General features: G+C 44.0%; 1 protein-coding gene across 1 annotated transcript in view; it reads right to left on the bottom strand.

Annotated features, from left to right (window-relative positions):
• The window catches only part of SSC4D (scavenger receptor cysteine rich family member with 4 domains), a 43103-nt gene that overhangs the window by 11207 nt on the left and 7663 nt on the right, over positions 1 to 24233 (bottom strand). The window contains exons 3-8 of the mRNA XM_044285608.1: positions 23794 to 23862; positions 15726 to 16040; positions 14476 to 14556; positions 14318 to 14392; positions 7555 to 7866; positions 3508 to 3585 (exon numbers count right to left, since the gene is read on the bottom strand). Of these exons, the coding sequence (XP_044141543.1) occupies positions 3508 to 3585; positions 7555 to 7866; positions 14318 to 14392; positions 14476 to 14556; positions 15726 to 16040; positions 23794 to 23862 (930 nt within the window). The remainder of the gene's footprint in view (positions 1 to 3507; positions 3586 to 7554; positions 7867 to 14317; positions 14393 to 14475; positions 14557 to 15725; positions 16041 to 23793; positions 23863 to 24233) is intronic.

Genomic DNA, 24233 nt, shown 5'->3' with positions numbered 1-24233 from the left:
ATCTTATCTACCTTGCAGTATCATCTCTCTTCCCCCCAGTACTATCTCACCTACTCCCCTCCAGTATCACATCCATCCAGCATCCTCTTTCTCCCCCAAATTTTATCTCCACCACCACCATAATCCGTTCTCTCTCCTCCAATATCCCCCTCTTGAAAGACAGCTGTCTTACCCGCTGCTTGGTACCATATCATCTCCAGACTCCTACCATAGCACTGTATTTCTTGCAGTCAGCAGCTTGGACCCACAGCTCTCACTGCTGCTGTATGATGTAACCAGGGACAGCAACAGGGTCCCTCCATATGGTAACATAGCATGGGAAATGGGAAAAGTGACAGCCAGGGGTATGAGCTCCTGCTGCAAGAAATACAGTGTTAGGCCTCATGCACTCGTTTTGGTGTCCGCCTGGCCGTGCAGTGCCAAGCGGATTCATCCTGAATTACAATGCAAGTCAATGGGGACGGATCCGTTTGACGTAGACACAATATGGTGCAATTGCAAACGGATCTGTCCCCCATTGACTTTTAATGTAAAGTCAGGAGTCCCTTTTATACCATCGGATCAGAGTTTTCTCCAATCCGATGGTATATTTTAACTTGAAACGTCCCCATCACCATGGGAACGCCTCTATGTTAGAATATACCATCGGATTTGAGTTAGATCGTGAAACTCAGATCCGACAGTATATTCTAACACAGAGGTGTTCCCATGGTGATGGGGATGCTTCAGGTTAGAATATACTAAAAGAACTGTGTATATGACTGCCCCCTACTGCCTGGCAGGCCGCCCCCCTCTCCCTCCCCTGTAGTTAACACATTGGTGGCCAGTGCGGCCGGCCCCCCCTCCCTCCCCTGTAGTACTGTAGATTCATTGGTGGCCAGTGGGCCCCCCTCCCTCCCCCTCCTAATTAAAATCTCCCCCCCTATCATTGGTGGCAGCGGAGAGTACCGATCGAAGTCCCAGTTTAATCGCTGGGGCTCCGATCGGTAATCATAGCAACCAGGATGCTACTGCAGTCGTGGTTGCCATGGTTACTTAGCAATTTTTAGAAGCATTATACTTACCTGAGAGCTGCGATGTCTGTGACCGGCCGGGCGCTCCTCCTACTGGTAAGTGAAAGGTCTGTGCGGCGCATTGCTTATAGCACAGACCTGTCACTTACCAGTAGGAGGAGCGCCCGGCCGGACACAGACATCGCAGCTCGCAGGTAAGTACCCCACTCCCTTAACAGTTGCCTCCACAGTACCCCGCTCCCTTAACAGTTACCTCCACAGTACCCCGCTCCCTTAACAGTGACCTCCACAGTGTTTGCCTCTTTAATAATGACCTCCACAGCGGTCTGCCCCTTTAACAGTGAGTTTCACAGCACCCCACTCCCTTGACGGTGACCTCCTCAGTGGCCCGCCCCTTAACAGTGACCTCCACAGCATCCTGCTAGAGCTACACGACGACATGTGTCACGCAACATTTTGTCTCAACAATTTTTATGATAGGCTATGGTGTCGCACTACGTCATTTTACATGCTGTTGCATAGCAGTATGTCACATGTCGCAGTGCAACACCATAGACTATCATTCAAAAAATTGTTGTGCGACATCAATGTCGCGCAAAACATGTAGCAGTGTAGTTGTGCCCTATTGTGTCGTGCGACACATGTTGTCATGTATCCCTAGCCTAAAGCTGACCTGTTTACAACTAGGTGGCCACTGGCTTCACCCAAGAAAGCCAGACCTCACTGACCACGCCCAACATTAATAACCACGCCCACATTTGTGAAGCCACGTCCCCAATCACCACCGAGGGGAGGCTCTTCACAGTATTAACCCCTTTCAGTCCCCTTTTCACATTACAGTAGTTATTTATTCCCCCCTTTCAGCTTCCACAGTAGTAACTCCTTTCAAAATCAGCAGCGCCAGCCCAGTAGACTCATCACAGAATTCTTTATAACTTATTTAACCCCCTTTCAAGTTTCACAGCAGTCAGACTCCCTCCCCCCTTTCAGTTTTAGCAATCCATTCCCCGACCCGGCCACAGCAACAGCAGCACAGTCTTTCACTTTCAGACGCCAATAAGCTACTTTTACCTCACTGGCTCAGGGCAGCTGCGCTTGCATCAGGCAGCGCTCCTCACTGTGCCCATAGCCCAGCCGGACCGGACCCTCCATGCCAAGTAGAAAAGTTTACACTGTGCAGGTGCCGCACTTTCACAGAGGGGGCCTCCAGCAGCTCGTCCTCCGCCTTCCACCTGGCTGCACACACCAGCTCTCTGCAGGCTGCCCGGCCATACACAGACTCTAGGTGGCCCGCACCCGTGAGGTCCCATCCTGCGCTCCTCTGTTCCCGACTTCCTTCCCGCACAAACCAGAATTGTCTGGTGCAGCTGCAGCGCTGATAATGTTGTCACGTCACATAAGAGTGCAGTGTGATCCAAACGTGCTGCCAGGCCCTACCAATTACTTAAAGTGACCATGCCTTAGTGGACCCGTTGTCCCGTCACCCTGTTAACAACAAAAAAGGAGGACTTCTGGCCATCCGTCCTGGCCTTGCGCTGGACGGAGGACCAGGAGTCTAAAAATTGGACTATCCAGCCTAAAACCAGACATCTGGCCATCCTACCTACAGCAGTGAAGAAAAATGGCTGGGTTGTTATGGAAACCTGGAGTAAAACTGTGTGTATGTGGAGACTAAGGGCCTGCGAGCTTCTATTGGCTGATAAGGGACATGTGACCATGTGTATGGCAGTTGGCATATGAAAAGAAAGACTTGCAGGCTTGTATTGGCTAATGCAGGTAATTTTTTGGGGGAATATCTCAGGAACGGTACGTCTTAGAGAGCTGAGACCCAGTCTAAAACCTTCCTGGACACCTGATGTACCTGTTTTCCAAATTTGGTGAAGATCGCTCCAGTCGTTTGGTCGCGCATAAAGAACAGACAGACAGATGTCGGGACAGACAGAAACTTATTGGGCACCGGCATGTTACCTCCACAGTATTCTTTCCCAGATAGTAAGTGATATGGGTACCAAGTTTAGTAGAAATTGATATTTTTTGAGTTACAGAGCAATATGTGTGTAGCAAAAAAGTTGAAGCATACAGACTCCATGGTGCTGTGTAGGGACGTATGACCCCCACAAGATTTCTTTCCAGGTAGCATAGATATATATATATATATATATATATATATATATATATACTTCTGCTTTCTCCCTCCCCCTGAAGCTCTACCTCCTGAGATTGGATGCTGTGTATAACACAAGTCTCACCCGTCGGTGCATTTGGAGTAGAATTCCATTATAGCAAAGGCAGAATGGTATTAAAGTAAATATAATGAATTAAAACTCCAGTAAGAAATAGATCAGGTACCTGCCATACATATATGGAGGGGATTGAGCCTTAGTAAGGGGGCAACCCAGGGGGCCGACTTAACCTACTCTACACAAACAGTCCAAGGGAAGGTATTTGATACTGAAATGGAGACTTATATGCTTAGTTTATATTGCATACATACCATCTTTTGGAGGTGTTGCTGATTTAGTTGTCACATCAAAGCTGCTTCCTTTGGGAAGCAATTCTGAGTCTCTCACACCTAATGAATGTAACATATGGTTATTCTTAAGACTGAGGAAAGAGAAAGGAAAAGGTGAAGTAGACACATGGGAGTATAGGAGCAGACAATTGGTCAACCAAACAATGCTCTTTTCATTTGATGAATTGTTTTGTATCAAGGGATTCAGAGCCCTGCCTGCAAATTGATGGCCCTGACTTAATAACGGGGGACAATTTAAAGGTTGTCATTAGATTTGTGTATTTTTGTAAAGGTATCGTCCTGTGTGCCAAATTTATGAAAGTGACGCACAGCACTTGTTGAATTTAACACAACCAACTATCATATTCTGACTTATTTTCACCTGCCACAGTTACAGCAGGACAGGAGTGGAGAGCAGTAGAGGCAATTTTTTTACGACTTTCCCTATGATTAAAAAAACGCCAGAAACCAACATGCTTGATGATAATGCCCACAAAACGGCTGTATTTCTGAAACTGACTTAGGCTAGCTTCACACTAGCGTTAGAGATCTGGCAGGTTGTTCCCTGTCGGCATAGCCTGCCGGATCTCTAGCACTAGTGTGAAGCTAGCCTTAACAGGGGCAAAAAAATAACTTTGCCCCTTTGTAGACTATTTATTAATGGGTTATACAGATAAGGCTACTTTCACACTAGTGTTATTGCTTGATCTGGCAGGGTTCAGCAAAAACGCTTCTGTGACTGATAATACAACCATCTGCATCCGTTATAACGGATCTGGTTGTATTATCTTTAACATAGCCAAGACAGATCTGTCATGAACTCCATTGAAAGTCAATGGGGAACGGATCCATTTTCTATTGTGTCAGATTGTGTCAGAGAAAACGGATCCGTCCCCACTGATTTGCATTGTGGGTCATGACCTGTTTTGCTCCGCATCCCATGGCGGAAAGCAAACCGCAGCATGCTGCGGTTTGCTCTCCGGTATGAGAACGGAATGCATTTTGGAGCATTCCGTTCTGTTCAGTTAGGTTTTGTCCCCACTGACAATGAATGGGGACAAAACTGAAGCGTTTTTTTCCGGTATCGAGACCTTATGACGGAACTCAATACCGGAAAATAGAAATGCTAATGTGAAAGTAGCCTAAATTGACAGAATTGTCACATTTTACTCCAAAAGGCAAAACCTGTTTGATAAATCAGGGCCTATGTTTGCACAAGTATGCTTGAAAGAACGGTTGCTTGAAACATGATTAAAAAGCGGCACATGACCATAATGGTGGGACTCTTCTTATCCTCGAATCCTGATCGGCATAATTTGCGTCAGTAGCAAGATAGATTACAAGTCGGATTTCTATTGTAGTGGGTTCATTTAAAGGGAATGAGTTACCTGAGATTCCCCTATTAAACCAAAAGCACAATTGGATAGCTGTAGGTCACCCTAATAGAAATTTTTTTCCCTTCTAATTGGAGACTCTGTTGCTGAGCTTTAAACCTTTTTTCATAATATGCAAATGAGCTGTTAGGTGCAACAAGGATGTCAGCGATGCTCTCACTGCAGAAAAAGTTCTGCTCCTTCCAGCACCCAGTTCCTTCCTCCCGCTTTGATTGACAGGGACCAAAAGGTGGCTATGAAATCTCATTCGGCCCTGTATTCTTGCTCATACACTGTTGTTTTAGGTATCGGTGCATGTACAGTACAGCCAATTTCTGCCCTGGCAAGAATCAGAGCTGTACTGTGCATGCACCCATACCCAAAGCAGCAGCATATGTTTGAGCTAGAATAGTGTTGATCTCGAATATTCTAATCGCTCATTTTTATCGCGAATATTGGCACTTCAAGAATTTGCGAATATCTAGAATATAGTGCTATATATTCGTATTCTCAAATATTCTATTTTTTTTTTTATCCGAACCCATGATCCCTCACTGCTTCTTGCTTGTGGGCCAAGAGAAGGCTGCAATATCTTTGACATTAAGAGTAGTGTTGATCGCAAATTTTTGCAATTAAGAAAATAATGACTAGAGATCACGAATTCTCGAATATGTGATGAATAATCGTCCAAATATTTGTGAAATATCACGAATTTGAATATTGCCCCTGCTGCTCATTGCCCCTGATGCCCTCGTTGCACCAAACTGCTTATTTGCATATTATTAAAAATGCTCTTATCTCATCACCAGAGCCTTGGATTGGGAAGGGGAAAAAACTTTAGGTGATATACAGTACAGACCAAAAGTTTGGACACAGCTTCTCATTCAAAGAGTTTTCTTTATTTTCATGACTATGAAAATTGTAGATTCACATTGAAGGCATCAAAACTATGAATTAACACATGTGGAATTATATACATAACAAAAACGTGTGAACCAACTGAAAATATGTCATATTCTAGGTTCTTCAAAGTAGCCACCTTTTGCTTTGATTATTGCTTTGCACCCTCTTGGCATTCTCTTGATGAGCTTCAAGAGGTAGTCACCTGAAAAGGTTTTTACTTCACAGGTGTGCCCTGTCAGGTTTAATAAGTGGGATTTCTTGCCTTATAAATGGGGTTGGGACCATCAGTTGCATTGTGGAGAAGTCAGGTGGATACACAGCTGATAGTCCTACTGAATAGACTGTTAGAATTTGTATAATGGCAAGGAAAAAGCAGCTAAGTAAAGAAAAACGAGTGGCCATCATTACTTTAAGAAATTAAGGTCAGTCAGTCCGAAAAATTGGGAAAACTTTGAAAGTGTCCCCAAGTGCAGTCACAAAAACCATCAAGCGCTACAAAGAAACTGGCTAACATGCAGACCGCCCCAGGAAAGGAAGACCAAGAGTCACCTCTGCTGCGGAGGATAAGTTCATCCGAGTCACCAGCCTCAGAATTCGCAGGTTAACAGCAGCTCAGATTAGAGACCAGGTCAATGCCACACAGAGTTCTAGCAGCAGACACATCTCTAGAACAACTGTTAAGAGGAGACAGTGTGAATCAGGCCTTCATGGTAGAATATCTGCTAGAAAACCACTGCTAAGGACAGGCAACAAGCAGAAGAGACTTGTTTGAGCTAAAGAACACAAGGAATGGACATTAGACCAGTGGAAATCTGTGCTTTGGTCTGATGAGTCCAAATTTGAGATCTTTGGTTCCAACCACCGTGTCTTTGTGCGACACAGAAAAGGTGAACAGATGGACTCTACATGCCTGGTTCCCACCATGAAGCATGGAGGAGGAGGTGTGATGGTGTGGGGGTGCTTTGTTGGTGACACTGTTGGGGATTTATTCAAAATTTAAGGCATACTGAACCAGCATGGCTTCCACAGCATCTTGCAGCGGCATGCTATTCCATCCGGTGTGCGTTTAGTTGGACCATCATTTATTTTTCAACAGGACAATGACCCCAAACACACCTCCAGGCTGTGTAAGGGCTATTTGACCATGAAGGAGAGTGATGGGGTGCTGCGCCAGATGACCTGGCCTCCACAGTCGCCGGACCTGAACCCAATCGAGATGGTTTGGGGTGAGCTGGACCGCAGAGTGAAGGCAAAAGGGCCAACAAGTGCTAAGCATCTCTGAGAACTCCTTCAAGACTGTTGGAAGACCATTTCAGGTGACTACCTCTTTAAGCTCATCAAGAGAATGCCAAGAGTATGCAAAGCAGTAATCAAAGCAAAAGGTGGCTACTTTGAAGAACCTAGAATATGACATATTTTCCATTGTTTCACACTTCTTTTGTTATGTATATAATTCCAAATGTGTTAATTCATAGTTTTGATGCCTTCAGTGTGAATCTACAATTTTCATAGTCATGAAAATAAAGAAAACTCTTTGAATGAGAAGGTGTATCCAAACTTTTGGTCTGTACTGTATATATGGTTTAATATGGAGGTTCCTAGGGACGAACCCCCTTAATCACTTTATGGTGGCCCATATTAACCTGAACTTGCCCCTAACACCACAGAGACACTATAGACTGTAGTAGGCTGCGGCCACATTATGTTTCTTTTTATATGCATCTGACATATAAAATATAAATAACATATTCACCTTGACATATTACACCTGCATCTTCATGATGTCCACAATTATGTTGCCCCCAACCTAGGTTGAAGCATTCGATTAGGTCTTTCTCTGTACCAACACAATCTACATTATCAAGGAGGATGGGGCCACTGCCATAGCCAAAATAACTAAGAGTTGTAGCCACAATGGCAGGACCACAACCCATCTGCTTGCAAACCACCTGCGCATTATTGTAATCCCAGTCATCATCACATACAGTTCCCCAGGTATTCTGATAGAGGACTTCCACTCTTCCTTGGCAGCTGCTGTTTCCATTTACTAGTCTAATGCTGCCACCTGGTGGAGAAAAAGTAAAAGCAATGAATTCAACAAAATATCAGCATTGTTCATATTTCCAGTTTTAGCATAATTAGTGTTAGGCTACTTTCACACTAGCGTTTTTTTTCGGATCCATCATAGATATGCAAAAACGCTTCCGTTATAATAATACAACCGTCGTGAATGGATCCGGTTGTATTATGTCTTCTGTAGCCATTGAAAGTCAAAGGGGGACGGATCTATTTTCTATTTTGTCAGAGAAAAAGAGAAAATTGTCCTCATTGACTTACATTGTGTGCCAGGACGGATCCGTTTGGCTCCGCTTCGTCAGGCGGACAGCAAAATGGTGCAGGCAGCGTTTTGGTGTCCGCCTCCAGAGCGGAATAGTGACTGAACGAAGGCAAACTGATGCATTCTGAGCGGATCCTTTTCCATTCAAAATGCATTAGGGCAAAACTGATCCGTTTTGGACCGCTTGTGAGAGCCCTAGACGGATCTCACAAACCGAAAACCAAAACGCCAGTGTGAAAGTAGCCTAAAATTATTGTAAATCAATATTTTATTATTTAAATTATATCTGGTTTAACTATTAAAATGCAACCCTACAGTACCTTACTTTCTAACCACATAAAATAATTTACTGTTTTTTGGAAAGAAAACCCATGTTTTTATTTTTGTTTTTGATTTTACATAATGTACTGAAGCCTGGATGGGTGTACAAAATGCAAGACAGGATCTGACTATTATGATAACGCTGTACATTGCCTACTTTATTTTACCATTATCCTATGAAGGTAATTGGCAACTGTGTTTTGGGAAATTGAGGTATGTTTAAATTGATTTATAGTGATTGCAAAAATAAAAATTAAAAAAGCTTAGTCAGGCTAAAAAAGAGTCCATTAGATATCCTTGGTTACATGATAATTGATCTGGTGACCATTACGGCAATGGTTGATATTTATAAGTCTACTACAAGCCCTAATGTGCATAAGCCATTGTCTGGATATTTCTCATGAGACCTAAAAAGAACAGTAACTCTTCATATTTAGACATTGGCATTTCAGTTACATTTCTTTAAAAAATAATGTCTTAGAAAAGACATTAGTTAACATAACCTATTGAATGTAGTTAATTATAGTAGTTAATTATAGCATAGACACATTTGAAGACCACTACACTAACCCTAAGTTCACACCTGAGCGTTTTACACCGCGTTCAAACACGCTGTAAAACCCTCAACACGTGAAAACCAATACTTCCCTATGGCCCTGGTTCACACTTGAGCGTTTTACAGCGCGTTTGAACGCACTGTAAAACGCCTGACGCATAAACAAGTTCTTTAGCTTTTTTGGGGGCGTTTGTCGCGTGTTTTGGCCCATAGACTCATTGGACAACACTGCAGTCAATCACACAAACGCGCGTCAAACGAGCGTTTACTATTGCAAAAAACATGCATAAAAACGCGCGTCTCAGAAACGCTCAGGTGTGAACCCAGGGTAAGGCCTCTTTCACACGGGCGTCATGGATGTGGGCCGGATAATATGTGGGTGCGTCGCGGGAAAATGAGCGATTTTTCCGCGCGAGTGCAAAACATTTTAATGCGTTTTGCATGCGCGTGAGAAAAATCGGCACAGAAGTTCAGGTTTGGGTTAGGTGTTTTGTAGATTGTGACATGGTTATAAGGGAAAATAATAGCATTCTTAATACAGAATGCTTAGTAAAATAGGGCTGGAGGAGTTAAAATTATATATTTTTTTAACTCATTGAAATCTATGATGATTTTACTACTTTCCTATGGAGCCCTTGCCTGTAATACGGCTCCATAGGAAAGTAGTAAAATCATACTATGCAGCAGCCTCCTGTCATTTGCAAAGACAGGGGCTGCTGCACACAAGCTCCGGCTCCTCCGATCGCCACACGGGGGAGCCGGAGCATAACCGAAAGCGCTTTTTTTTTGTTTTCAGCGCACTCAGATGGTGATGTATCATGTGACGGACCATGTGATGAGCGCAGTGACGTCACCACAGGTCCTTTTCCTCCTGCAAAGCAAAGAAGAAGAAAGAAAAGAAGCCGGGCTGCGCGAACAAGTGTATTAAGGTGAGTTAAATAATTTTTACTTTTTTTTAACCCCTCCTGCCCTATTTTACTAAGCATTCTGTATTAAGAATGCTATTATTTTCCCTTATAACCATGTTATAAGGGAAAATAATAAAGATCGGGTCTCCATCCCGATCGTCTCCTAGCAACCGTGCGTGAAAATCGCACCGCATCCGCACTTGCTTGCAGATGCTTGCGATTTTCACGCAGCCCCATTCACTTCTATGGGGCCTGCATTGCGTGAAAAATGCACAAAATACAGCATGCTGTGATTTTCACGCAACGCACAAGTGATGCGTGAAAATCACCACTCATGTGCACAGGCCCATAGAAATGAATGGGTTCGGATTCAGTGCGGGTGCAATGCGTTCACCTCACGCATTGCACCCGCGCGGAAATCTCGCCCGTGTGAAAGAGGCCTTAGCATCTTAAAAGAGTTTTTTGTTTTTTTTGACAAACCATGATTAGATTTAAAGGGCATCTGTCAGCAGATTTGTACCTATGAAACTAGATAACCTTTTACATGTGCACTTGGTAGCTTACCTCCTTCACGCCCAGAGTTATTTTTTTTTGCGTTTTCGTTTTGCGCTCCCTGCCTTCCCAGAGCCATAACTTTTTTATTTCTCTGTTCACATAGCCATACGAGGGCTTGTTTTTTACGGGACACATTGTACTTTCCAACGCAAACATTTAATATTGCATATGATGTAGTGGGAAGTGGGAAAACTAAATTCCAAATGGGGTGAAATTGCAAAAAAAATGCAATTCCACCACAGTTTTACGGGTTTTTATTTACAGCGTTCAATGTACAATAAAACTGACCAGTTACTTTTATTCTACAGGTCAGTACGAATCCGGTGATACCTTATATGTAGATAGATAAAAAATGGGGGAAAAAAATCTGTTTTATTTTTTTGTCGCATTATTTTGACCCCTATAACTTTTTTGTAATTATGTGTACGGAGCTGTATGGGGAATCATTTTTTGCCGGACGATCTGAGCTTTTCATTGATACCATTCTGGGGTGTGCATGACTTTTTGATCACTTTTATTTAAATTTTTTTGTGACCAAAAACGCAGAATCAGCCATTTGGACACTTTTTTCCGTTTTGCTGTTTGCCGTACGGGGAATATATTTTTATACTATGGGTGTTTTCACACATCGCGACACCCATGATGTGTGCTTTAAAAATTGTTTAGTTCTTTTATTTTTATTTTGGGAAAAGGGGGGGTGATTAGAATTTTTTTATGTTTTTTTAATTTATTAATTTTTTTAACTTTTTTTTTTTTTTACACTTTTTTATAGTTCCCATAGAATATGATAAAATGTCCACACAGGCACAGTTTCATTATAGCAGAGTTATTTATTGAATCCTAAGTGCCTGCACAGGCGCACAGCGATGTTGAAACTGTGTGCTTCACTAAGTCCGTGTGCAACTGCAGTGAGAGAGAAGCGGAGCGCTCAAGACTAAGTTTGGATGCATGCTCAGTGAGTCTGCCAGTCGTGCTATGCACTAAGTTCCAGCGCAGCTGTAATAGGCATAAGTGGCGTTGGATCAGTGTAAGTGTTCGCTCTGCTAGACAGCGCGCAGGATCACCTATCAGGTTAGACATGAGCAGGGTCGATTTGGTCATGCAATGTGTTTATTGGCCACCTTGTAGTGACACATACTTACTTACTGGTCCTCTTTGTGCCCATAGGCTGATTCAGCTGTCAATGATAAGACAGTAGCTTTTATAAGACTGGTTCTGGCGTCTTTACTAATCTCTGCCCATTACCCCCGATGAAGCCAGATTAGCTGGCGAAACATGTTGGGGGCATGAGTTAGGTCTTAAGTTCTGGTCACCATTGTATGTGTGCGCTATTTCAGACCCTCAGAGTGATAGTGTACAGCAACTCTGTTATAGAAAGTGAGACAGCATTGGGAAAGTGCACTCCTAGCTGCTGTTCGTAAACAATATAGCACCTCTGCGCCCAAAACAGCCATGGTTACTAGCTAGTTTTAACCACATGTGTTTGTGCTCACTTAGTAATTCACATTAAGGCCTCGTTCACACTTCAGTGTTTGGTCAGTGATTTCCATCAGTGATTTGTGAGCCAAAACCAGAAGTGGAGCCTCCACAGACATGAGGTAGAAGGGAAAGATCTGCTCCTGTTCTGTGTTTAGAGTTGTACCTGGTTTTGGCTCACAAATCACTGATGGAAATCACTGACTAAACACTGAAGTCTGAACGAGGCCTAAGAGTTAGCTTTATTAGATTTGTTTCATTATTCCTAGTGGTGCAACTTCCTCTACAACTGCTGCACCCTCTTCACTTTAATTGACAGAGCCAGGCAGTGTAAATGTGATCATGTCTGCCTGTACCTGTCAATAAAGTGCACAGGACATAGCAAATTCCTGACAGGAATATATTGGCAAAAGTCTTAGCTTTTAATATCTGCATTTATGACTAGCCAGTATAGTCAGTGGCATATCCGTGTGGTGCATTTTTTCTGTGATTTATGATTATATTTTCATCCGCACAATGCTCCGTTTTGTGTATGATGCCCTTGTGGTGCATGTGGACCGCGCCGACATCCTCCATCGTACGCAAAATATTTTTTGCTGGGGATAGTCGTTTGCTGCGGTCCACATGCGGTGGGGCTGCTCCCCCAATGAGAAACACGCTACAGTGTTAGGGGTTGAGCAGCTCCCCCAGATTTGCCACTATATTTCTGTGTTTTTGTCTTGTTTTATATGTAGTGTATGTGCCTTTACCTGGCATTCAAACACTCTCCTTTGCACCTGGTAGCCTCCATCACACGGTCTGATATGGGTGTGGCTTACAGTCTGGCTTTGTTCACATTGCACTAGTTGTCCTGCTAGGCGGTTGTGTGGAAGCTTGGCTGTGAGCTGGATTACATCACCTTCAGACCGTGTTCACACCATAGGTAGCGTAGTGGTAGGACCCCTTGCCATGCGGAGAACCGTGACGTGGTGCATGTTGGGCTCCGATATCTTCCTGACAGGAATATATTGGCAAAAGTCTCAGCTTTTAATATCTGCATTTATGACTAGCTAGTATAGTCAGTGGCATATCCGTGTGGTGCATTTTTTCTGTGATTTATAAAATCAGTGGGGTCATCCATAGTGGGGGCTGCCCTTACAGAGTGGGCTGGCACCATAATCTGGTTAATAGAGGGTTTCACGAGTGGAGGATCATTTGCCCTTATGCTATACAGGAATTTGGATGGAGTGACTGCTGATGATAGTCATGGGTTCCCATGAAAATTGAGTAAGGGTCCATTCACACATCCGTGTGTGTTTTGCGGATCCACGGATCCACAAAACACGGACAGCGGCAATGTGCTTTCCGCATTTTGCGGACCGCACATTGCCGGCACTAAGAGAATATGCCTATTCTTGTCCACTATTGCGGACAAGAATAGGACATGTTCTATTTTTTTCAGGATCGGAATTGCGGTCCCGGAAGTGCGGGACACGTCATGCGGCCCCATAGAAATGTATGGGTCCGCAAATTCCGTTCCGCAAAATGCGGAATGGAATTGCGGATGTGTGAATGGAGCCTAATAGAGTCCACCAACTATGCTATGTGTAACATACCAGTGTCTTCTTATAGGACATATGGTCATTGGGCACGTTGGAGCATTGAAACCTGGGGCTTACTGCAATATTTGTAGCCCCTATAGTTACTGTCCTGATTTATAGTCTTATCCTCCGCATTCAAGAAAGCGCAAGATCTCTTAATTTTATATATACTAACATCAAAAGCCTCTTTTCCTTTGTTCAGTCAGTATATTTAGGACATTACCCACAGCCACTAGATTTTCCACCTCTACTCCTGCATAACTTTTTTTGGTGTATTCCATTTTTCAGCAGCGTTATCATCTGCGTAATACACCCTAGATATGTAAACAAGCATACATACCTACAACATGTAGGCTCGGAAGTGTCACAGGAGCTTTTTGTATTTTACTATGCTAAAATAAAATTTTAGATTTTTTTTACACACTAGATCTAACAATCTTCTACAATTTTCACACTTGAACATACGGTGTGAAGCTTTTATTGGGTGAGATGGCTTTTTCCACTTCAGTATATGAGAACAAGCCTATTTCTGGAGTGTATTTTGGAAAAATCAGCTTATAAAATTCTTTAATGGAGATCAGCTCTGAACAAAAGTAGTAACCAAGTGTTTTTCTATCGCATTCCCCTGTTTTACGCACAGAAATACACTGCATAGTTTGCCATGTGAACATGGGAGGTCTCACGTTCTTCTAATATTGTAAAGTTACATTCCATGAATTTCTGTATTTAGCAGCAAATGTGCAAGGTATTAGAAAAAAAGGTAAGAGAAAAATGCGGCTTACTTTTCCTCCCAGGCTGAAAAACTCTGGTTGTTAGCAAATCTGTCTCAGGAGAAGGTGGACTTCCTCCCCATGTAACTATGAAAGGAGAAAATGCACAGTAAGTTGTATCTTATACAATATTCCATTGCAATAAGTATAAGAAAGAATATCTCATTTACCTGTGGCTGTGTCTGTAAATGACCCTGCAGTGTCATGAGCTACAGGACTGGTGCTTAAGGCTGTAGTTGAGATTTCCAGACCTGGACAACAGTAACATTATTATTCAATAACAGAAGAGAGCTTAGTGGAAATGTACATATTTGAGGCTATATGCAATTTAACGTTTGATCAATGCTATCACCTTTCCTAACTACACATTTCGCATGTAATAGTCATTTTCTAGATCCATGGTACCCAAACTATAGCCATCAATGTGGCTTAGAAAATGAAATGCTGCAGGCTGGATGCTGGCATTGCTTGGAGAATACAATAGCTACCTCATTATAGAGATAATGCATAGACTGTAAGTAATTTCTGAAAGATGTTCCTATTTAGCACTGCTGATGCTATACTCAAGCAGGGTCTATGCAAATGCTTACGTAAAAGGAGTGTATAATAAGAAAGTGACCAGATCACAAAGAAGCAGCACTTCAAATATACAGTGTTATGTTTCAGCTCATCTACAGAGCAATTTTCATCCACTATTGAAGAGCTAAAACATTGCTCTGTAACACTGGTTAAATCATTTCATAACTTTATTTTATGTTTAAAGTGTGGTTTCTTCTTTGTGATCCAGTTTCTAAAAGTTGGGGTCTGAAATCTACAAGTTCTGGAAGCATGGCACCCACTTTCTGCAGAAACCCTAAATACTGTGATGTTCCACCTCTCTGGCTTCACAATTTGTTTATACAAGTATATATTTTTTTTCAAAACTGTGTTTTACATGATAATTCAAATAATAACATCTGGTAATATTCCATTTTGACACTAGGTATTAGAGCTGACACTTTCTGTTTTCTATAACCTACTTGTTAGCTTTTCTGTACAGATGGGGACAGAATGAGCAATGTCATCTCATTATCTTTAGAGGGTGGGTGGTAATGACTGGTCTACTGTACCGGTAGAGACTTAGATAAGCAAGAATAGTACTATAAACATTCTTTTACCACCAGATACAGTTGACAACATGGCTTACTTAAGGCTCTTAAAAAAGAAGTAGAGCAGAAAATAGATTAAATAAAAAGGATATTAATGAACTTATCTTCCATGGTGCCTAAATAAGAGACATTTTCAAATGTTTGCCACCACAGTTCTTCTTTTGGATAGGCAGGCTTTGCAACTTGGGAACTGTCTTTCCATATAAGATTGATTAAAATGGTGCTGATCAAAAGTTAAAATATTTGAGACCTTTTCTCTATGTGTCATTTACCAGCACAGATGATTCCAGCATCTTCATGGTGGCCACAGTTGTGAATTCCCCAGCCAAGACTGTAGCAAGCTGTTATGTATGCCTCTGACCCATCACAATTCACATTGTCCAGTAGTATTAGACCAGTTCCATACCCAAAGTAAGCATTGCTTTTGTAGTCCAGGGCTTCACCACAGTTAATTTGTCTGCATACAACAATTGCATCCTTCATTCCCCAATCGTCATCGCATATTGTACCCCAGTTGCCCTTGTAGAAGATTTCTACTCTCCCTTGACAGGAGTCAGCTCCATTGATCAACCTTATACTGCCATCTCCTAAAATGACATGCAAGCAAAAATAATTGTTAGGAAAAAGAATATAAATAATGCAAACCAAAAATAACAATAAAACAGTAGAATTTTATTTAAACCCAGTTTTTTTCAGAGTTAATAATGAATTGAAAGGTACATATATACATCATATGGGCAAAAGTTTGTGGATATCTCTCCTTATTATTGAGTACAGATGATTCAGATTCCCCCACAATGATAGTAGTATGGGCTGTACTGCAGAGTTCAGTGACCCTAAACTCTGCGCTGTCTGAGGCTATTTTTTTAGGATTTCAACTAGGCTCCTCAATTCCAGTGAAGAATAATGTTAAAGGGATTATCTAACGAATACAATTATTTTAAAACTTGCTTACAATGGTCCAAGCATTGAAAAAGCAAACAAAAAAATTGAACTAACCATCCCCTTTTGCACTGTTCTATTACTGCCCTTGTTCCCTGCTGCTCTCCGCTTCCTTTCGACATGTATGAAAACTGTTGTAGTGTTGTTTGACTTAGCAGAAAACAGAAAGTGTGGGCCCCCACAGCATTAGAACAGGAGCAGCAAGGGGCTGATGAGATATCCTCTTTTTAACTTGTGCACCTTTGTAAGCCATTCACTTCCCCATAGCCAGTTCTCTGCAATGGTGAACCTCTGTTCACTACAAACCAACCAAGAGAAATAATTTTCTGCCCTGCTTGTCAGGGAAGAATCAGAGTCTCTCTAGTATAACAGCAGTATAGCTGAGGAGACTCCCATCTACAAGAGGAGGTGAGAAGTGACTATACTGTCAGAAGGCAGAAGGGGAAGGAGACTGATTCTGTCCAGAGCTTACCCACAGTTGCACAGATTAGCAGCACCAAGAGGGAAAAACAGAAGCAAAAATATTAAAATGGTATTTTATTTAATTGCTAGAAACCCGGTAAATTACTGTCAACCAGCTTTCAACCTTCCCTCAGGGCTTTTGGCATGACTAGTATATTGTCAATTTGTTCTCCCTGCCCATACCCCATTTCCCCAATAACCACCAGAACCATACCAACCTAAAACCTGACTTGAAATCACAGTGGAAGGGGGGGTCCTTGGAGCCCCGCATACCTGAAGGGTAACTGCCCCGCCCCTACTTCAAATTACTTTTAGCTGTTAGACGCCAGCTCAGAGGCAGAACTGGTAACCATGGGCAACAACGAGGGCAGATACCCGCCATACGCCACTTCATAAACCAATCCCTGGGGAGTCCAGAGCCTCCTTTGGCTCCCTCCCCACCATGCCATAGCCACCATAACCACTAACTCGAAGGACCGCCCACGACCCAAGGGGGGTACCACCCCACCCCCTTGCATCCCGCAAAGCCACCTCAATCCCGTTCTGTAACCCTACGCACCACAAATCAATGCCCACTGCATTTAGGGGCACCCCATCACTTCTCCAAAACGCCCCTTCCCCTGCCTCAAGCTCCCTGTGCCTCACGACAACACCGCCATTCCTCGCCATAAAACAGCCCACCGCCCTATTGACCTTTATTCTTGCCTTGTTCAGTCTTTCCACCGACCTGGCCTCCCTCCAATGCTTTCTCGGCACAATGTCAGACCAAACCGTCACTACGTCTGGAAACTGCGCACACAGCCGAAGCAGATCAAACATTATATCTTTTGTGAGCTCCTGGCAGGGGCGCACGCCCAAATTGTTGCCCCCCACATGCAACACTAAGACCCAATCTTGCAAACCTGTGGAACTCTGGTAGCACCCAACTCCACAGCATGCCCCTCAACCCCAACCACCTAATCACTGCTACGTCTATTGAAAAACTCAGTTGCCTTCCATCCGGCCTGACATCCGCCTGTAATGCCCCCAAAATACATAGGAGTGGCCCATAATCCAAACCAGACAAGCTGCACAACCTGCAAAATACAAAACACAAAGTCAACAATAGAAGGCCCCCCCCTCCAACCTGACTCATCCCCCCCCAAGCCTACTACTCTCATAACAACGCCGGTCTGACGTACGGCCAAAACCGAATGGACTCCCATCACCCAATCTGACGAGTAACATCGTCCCCCAAACCCCTACGAGACGCCTCAGTAGCAGCCCCAATACGGAATGAATGACTCCCAAATAGCGAGGGGTCCCTACCCAACAGTTTAAAACACCCTCTTAAAACAGCTATGAACTGAAAACGAGACAAGAATGATCCGTCCTCATGGCCTCTCTACCCCAACTCCCCGCACCCCAAATTTCCTAAGACACCGTACAGGGCACGCAACCGATCTCTCCACTGGAAACAAAACCACTCTACATACCCTAGCCAACTGGTCAGTTTTCAACCTCCTGATACAAAACTCAATCCTATCGTGAAACAAGACCACGTCTTCCCTTCGCAAACCCCCAGCACGGCACCTGCTTGGGCTAACCAATTCCCCAATACGCAATGCCCAAACAAATGCTAGAGAAAAAGCCAACCTAAACAACCTCTCTTCCACTACTGACCCACAAACTTGCCCCAACTGTACAATCAGATTCCCTAACAACTCAAAGAAGACCGGCCGGCACTGATCCCCCCCCGCCCCCCCCCCCCGGACGATGACCTCCTACAACCTTTTAGCGCCTGAACAACCCAAATTGATTTTGTAACATCTTGCACATCCTGGCTCTTGCAACCAAACACCACCCCTGCCATAAACTTGTTCATCCTGGATACTGACCATCCCTCCTCTCTGCAATGCCCCACAAACATCAGCAACAAAACTCCGTCCTCCAGCCCACACCCCTGAAAACTCTGCTTCCATGTAACCCACAGATCCCATGCCTTCTCGTACGCCGCCCAGGTACCTGACGCCAATAACCCCCTCACCAACTCATCTACCGACCAAATGGAATTCCCACAATTCCTGAGGGAAGCCTGTTCCTTCCACGTCCGCCTCCGGTGCCAGCACCTGAAACCGGTCCCGCTGGAAATGAGACAAAGCATCCGCAATTGAGTTATCCACCCCAGGAACATGGGCCGTGACTACCTAAGCATTTTAAGACAGACAAACCAAAACCAGGTGCTGCAGCAAGAGCACAACCGGCGGTGACTAGGCCAAAAGGTGATTAATAGACTCTACCACCCCCAAATTGTCGCAATGGAAGCGCACTTTTTTATTCTGGAAAAAAATACCCCCAAATAGCCACTGCCACAGGCAATGGGGAAGAGCTCTAACAACACCAGATTCTTCACCCAACCCTCATCTCTCCATTGCGCTGGCCACTTCCCCACGCACCACCAACCTTGCAAATAAGCCCCGAAACCATACCCGCCGCCGCGTCCGTAAACAAGTCGAGATCCGCTGCCACCATCACGTCTTCCATCCAAAATGAACGCCCATTATATGTCTTCAAAAAGGACGCCCACACCGCCAGATCATCCCGCAGCTCCCGATGGATCCGCACAAAATGATGAGGGGCCTGGACTCCAGCTGTTGCCCTAGCCAAACTTCTACAAAAAATCCACCCCATGGGTATGATACGGCACGTGAAATTGAGCTGCCCTAGCAACATAAACCTTGCCTTTTGCTGCGTCGTCCAGACGAGGCTCCCCTTTATCCTTAGCCCCCTCCTTCTCTCCTTCCTTATCAGCACCGCCCTCGACGATTCACTAGCCGCGCTTCCAGCCGCCTCCCCCCGTCACCCCTGTCTCACTATTACCCACTGGTCCAAGCCCAAGCCCCGATAAACCCCAGGAAGGCAACAGCACGCCAGCCCAGTCCCTACAGGCCTCTTAACCAAATCCTGCAAACCCAATAACAACTCCCGGAGCCTCCCCCTCAAGACAAGAAACCGTTAAAGGGAAATCCCCATGTGTCTCACCTAGCTGCGTGGACGCTATAATTCCACCAGCCGCAAAGTAATGCAGTAGAGCTTGACCGGCGCAGACCTCTCCTCTGGATGTCCTCAGTTCTTCAGCACCCCCTGTGCCCTCCACTGCCATTGCAGTCCTCCAAGCCTGCTTCGCCACTAGGGGCCCCCACCGCAGGGGCTGATGATGCCTACAAGCCAGCCACGTGCTGCCAGACTCTATCCTCCAGCACAGGGCCGCCTTCTTGACCCCGCTGTTCACTCAGATTCGACTGAATCGCCCTCCCACGCCGGACACGCTCACCCCAGCCTGGGGCAGCTGCCGATCCTGGTCCTGCGTCTCTGCCGTCTGCTGCTGAGGAGAAGACATCCGGTAGGATTCCTCCCGGCACGCGACCGCCGGGCCACTGCACTCCTACCCGCAGCGCATGCCAGAGGGTCCCTGGAGGGGCTCCTGATCTGGCGCCAGAGGCCTAGTCCTCTGCTGCCGGCAATGGGGGGAAGCTGTGGCACCTGCATCCCCCGACCCCGTCAGCAATCCTTGGATGGACTCCTGCAACTACTCCATCCCTCTGCTCACCACTGCAGCCCGGAGCTGAGCCAACAGCGCTTCCACATCGGACATCGCGCCCGGGACAGACATCAACAACAACAGGTACTCGGGTTCACGGCTGCTACCCTTTTGCTGTCCCCTCAAGATGGCACCTTTCCTGCTCTAACTCCCCCTTTATAACACCTAAACCACTCCCCTAAATCTTCACCCCCTAAAGCCCAAATGTTAACTAGGATATGCCATCAATGTCAGATAGGTGTGGATCCCAACTCTGGGACCTTTCCTATCTCCAGAACAGGCCTCCTGAATTGAAGAAGCGTGCCCAGGTATTTTTCAAAGGTCTACAGGAAATAGCTGAGCCAGCACTTGTAGAAACAAAGGCCTGCGCTTGGCTATTCTTTGAATTCCCAAGAGGTGAATGGAGGGTGGCCGTGCTGGGGTCATCAATGTCTTAGATGGGAATACCCCTTTAAGCTCCACTTACTGAAACACTTGTAAAACTTGTTATTCAGTTGCATAGTCCAAATAAGTCTATACTTCTTGTGTCTCGCTTTTGCAGAGAAAACCCATGATTTTGACCAAAATTCCTCTCTTTTTCCAATTTAAAGGTATGTCCACACGGACAGAAGAGATGCAGATCCACAGCAGCATATCTGCAGAGTTTAACAGTGCCATCAAAGTGGATGAAATTTAAAAAAAATTATAATAATAATGCAATATAAACTCTACAAGCTAAGTTGACAGGCGGTGTAGATTATAAATCCCCAGCATGTCAATTTATGTTGTGGATATTCATCATGGATTTCACTCTTCACAATGCAGAAGATGAAAGCTACAATAAATCAGCGGCGGAATTTCCTCTGCAGATTCACAGCAAAATCCACAGAGGATTTTTTTTCCAGTTAAAAGGTCAGGCTCGGACTGGCCCACCGGAGAGTCTGTGAAATCCTCGGTGGACTCCTTGCCTGTCTGCCTATACTAGTCAGCGGCAACTCCAGCTGCCTGCTGACAAGCGCAGCATGTAATAAACAGCGCAGCATTTACCATAGGCACAGCGTGTATGTAGCAAGCAGCCTTGTCTTGTATAGCTTGCACAGTGCTGCGGAGCAATCTTACTCAACTGTGGGCCCTGCCTCTTGACCTCTGCTCTCACTACGTGCATCCGTCATCCAGACACTGCAGGTAGAGAGAGAGAGCTCTCCTGCCGCACCTGTTACAGAGCTGAGCAGAGCGCGGGAGTTCAGTGTGGGAGAATGTAATGACAGGGCAGGAGAAGAGAAGCTGAAGGCTCTTTTTAAAATAAAGCTATAAAAGTGTGCTCAGCCAGGCCAGTCCCCAAGCCCCTAAAATTATGGAAGAAAAGGTATTTACTAAAAAATATAAAAATGCTCATAATTTTACTGTTTCCCTCTCAAAAAATCACAACTCCCAGCATGTCCTGTCAGATGCAGACCTTCAGGACCTGTTTAGAGTTGTAGTTTTTTCCTAGGCCTATTCACACCATGCATACAATGATAGAAGCTGCTGGCTGTGGCTTCTGCTCCTATATACGCTGCATTGAATGGAGTTAAGCCATGAAAGGACACTGCGTGAAAAGTGGACATATCTCTTCTTGGGACAGTTGCGGGTTTAACCCCTTTCAGGACAGGGCCATTTTCCGTTTTCTCATTTGTTTTTTTACTCCCAGCCCTCCCAGAGCCATAACACATTCACATAGCTGTATGAAGGCTTGTTTTTTGTGGGACAAGTTGTACTTTATAGTTGCAAATTTTTTTTAAATGGCTTAGAATTTTTTTTTTTTTTAAAGTTCCACTACAGTTTTATGAGTTTTGTTTTTACATAATTTTCAATGCGGTAAAACTGCCTTGTTACTTTCATTCTCTGGGTCAGGATGATTACATCTATACCACATATGTTTAGATTTAATATTGAAAAAAAAACATTGGAAAATATATTTCTTTCTTTGCATAGTCATGTTGGCACCAATAACCTTTATAGTTTTTATGTCTATGGAGATTTGTTAGGGCTCATTTTTTGCTGGACAATCTAGTTTTTATTGCTACCATGTTGGAGTGTGTACGACTGTTTGCTCACTTTTTATTCACATTTTTTTGTTACACTTTTTATTAATTCCCCTAGGGAACTTGAACAAGAAATTATTAGATTGCTTCTGACATAGAGTCCAATTCATTAGCATTGGAGTCTATCAGAGTTTCAGGCAGGGTCTTCATAGGAACATGGCTACTGCATCCTTGCATCATTCAGAAAGACCAAGCGCCATCTGGGTACCCTGTTCCCCACTAGGTTTTTGAGCCCCCAGATGTTGTAGTCACATTTTACCATGGCATCTAAGGAGTTAAATTTGTGTGACTGACATTATTGTCAATTACATACATAAGCCCTTGGTGTCTGCTGTTTAAAACAGCAAGCACTTAGTGGCTATAGCGCCTGGTGCTCTTGCGAGCTGGCGCCATCTTTAAATATCCAACTCACAACGTATATTTAAAGGGGTTTTCTGAGACATTATAACTGATGACCTACCCTGTGGCACTCCTGTGAACCCTTCCCAGTGCCGTTCTCTGTGCTTTTCCTTAGCCAGTGACAACATTTTTTTTGATCAAGTGGCCTAGGAGCAGCTCTGCTCCATAGATGACAATAGGCTGAGCTCTGATATCAAGCACAGCAGCTATACAATGTACAGCACTGTGCTTGGTGAGCTGTGAGGAGGCTGTGGCGCTACTGCGATCACCGCTACTGCTGATCAGAGGGGGTCCCCGGTGTCATATCCCCACCGATCAGATACTGATGACCTAGCCACAGGATAGGTCATCAGTAGTAAAATGTTTGAAAAACCTTTTAACTTTATTGGAGTGATAAAGACTTTATAGGTGTAGATACCTGGTAGTGTATGGCATATTCTATTCACTTCAATAAACTTATCCTTTTGAATTTGCCAGCAAACATTTTCTTCACTTTGGATTTTGGGGGACTGGGTGGTTCATCTAGGACATGGAATGTCCATGTGTGAGTGCTGTCCAAACTACTGATTGTACAGTAAATAACAGACACAGTTATAAACTAAATGAGTTGCTTAATGGGAAACAATTTGATATAGTGCAGTGCACAATACTGTTATGTTTAGCACACTGTATTGTGTGCTAAAATGCATACATTCATGTGCGTGAGACTGAAAAATGAACAAGTAATATCTCCAGCTCTAAGGTGTGCCCCCAAAATTAATTCCACTGGTGGGCCCTAGGCACCCCAGTCAGACACTGCAAAAGGTCACTATACAGTGTATAACATTGAATAATGTTAGCTACTGGGGGCACCAATGGAGGCACAAGGGCACATAATAATGGATGGTTACTTACGTAGAACATTCTGTGAGGGTATTGAAGGTTTTGAGAGCTGACCCTTATTACTAGGTGTGGGCAAAATCTCTGAAAGAAAAACAAATATGATATAGTGACAACAGATGTATAAAATATATTTAACAGAATAGAACTGCTGGCAGGACAGACAAAATACTGTTGATGTTAGGTTGTGTTCACATGATTTTTTTTTCAACATTTAACATACATGTTGGGAAAAAAGGATGCAAAAGCATATTATTCTTTTCAATCTTGCAGAGATCAGCGATAAAAGTGTAAGTGGAACTAATCCTTTTTTACTGTAGAAACCAATGGTGACAGATGCCACTGTCTGGCATCTGTTGGTGGCATCCGTTTAATGAATAAAGCATTTGTATATGTTAAATGTGGGACACAAAATGTGACATGAACACAGCCTAAAGTATTGTAAACTTGATTAA

Source organism: Bufo gargarizans, chromosome 3 (genome assembly GCF_014858855.1).
Source record: "Bufo gargarizans isolate SCDJY-AF-19 chromosome 3, ASM1485885v1, whole genome shotgun sequence".
Lineage (NCBI taxonomy): Eukaryota > Metazoa > Chordata > Amphibia > Anura > Bufonidae > Bufo > Bufo gargarizans.
Note: the sequence above shows the minus strand (reverse complement) of the source record. Positions and strands in the feature narration are given on the sequence as shown.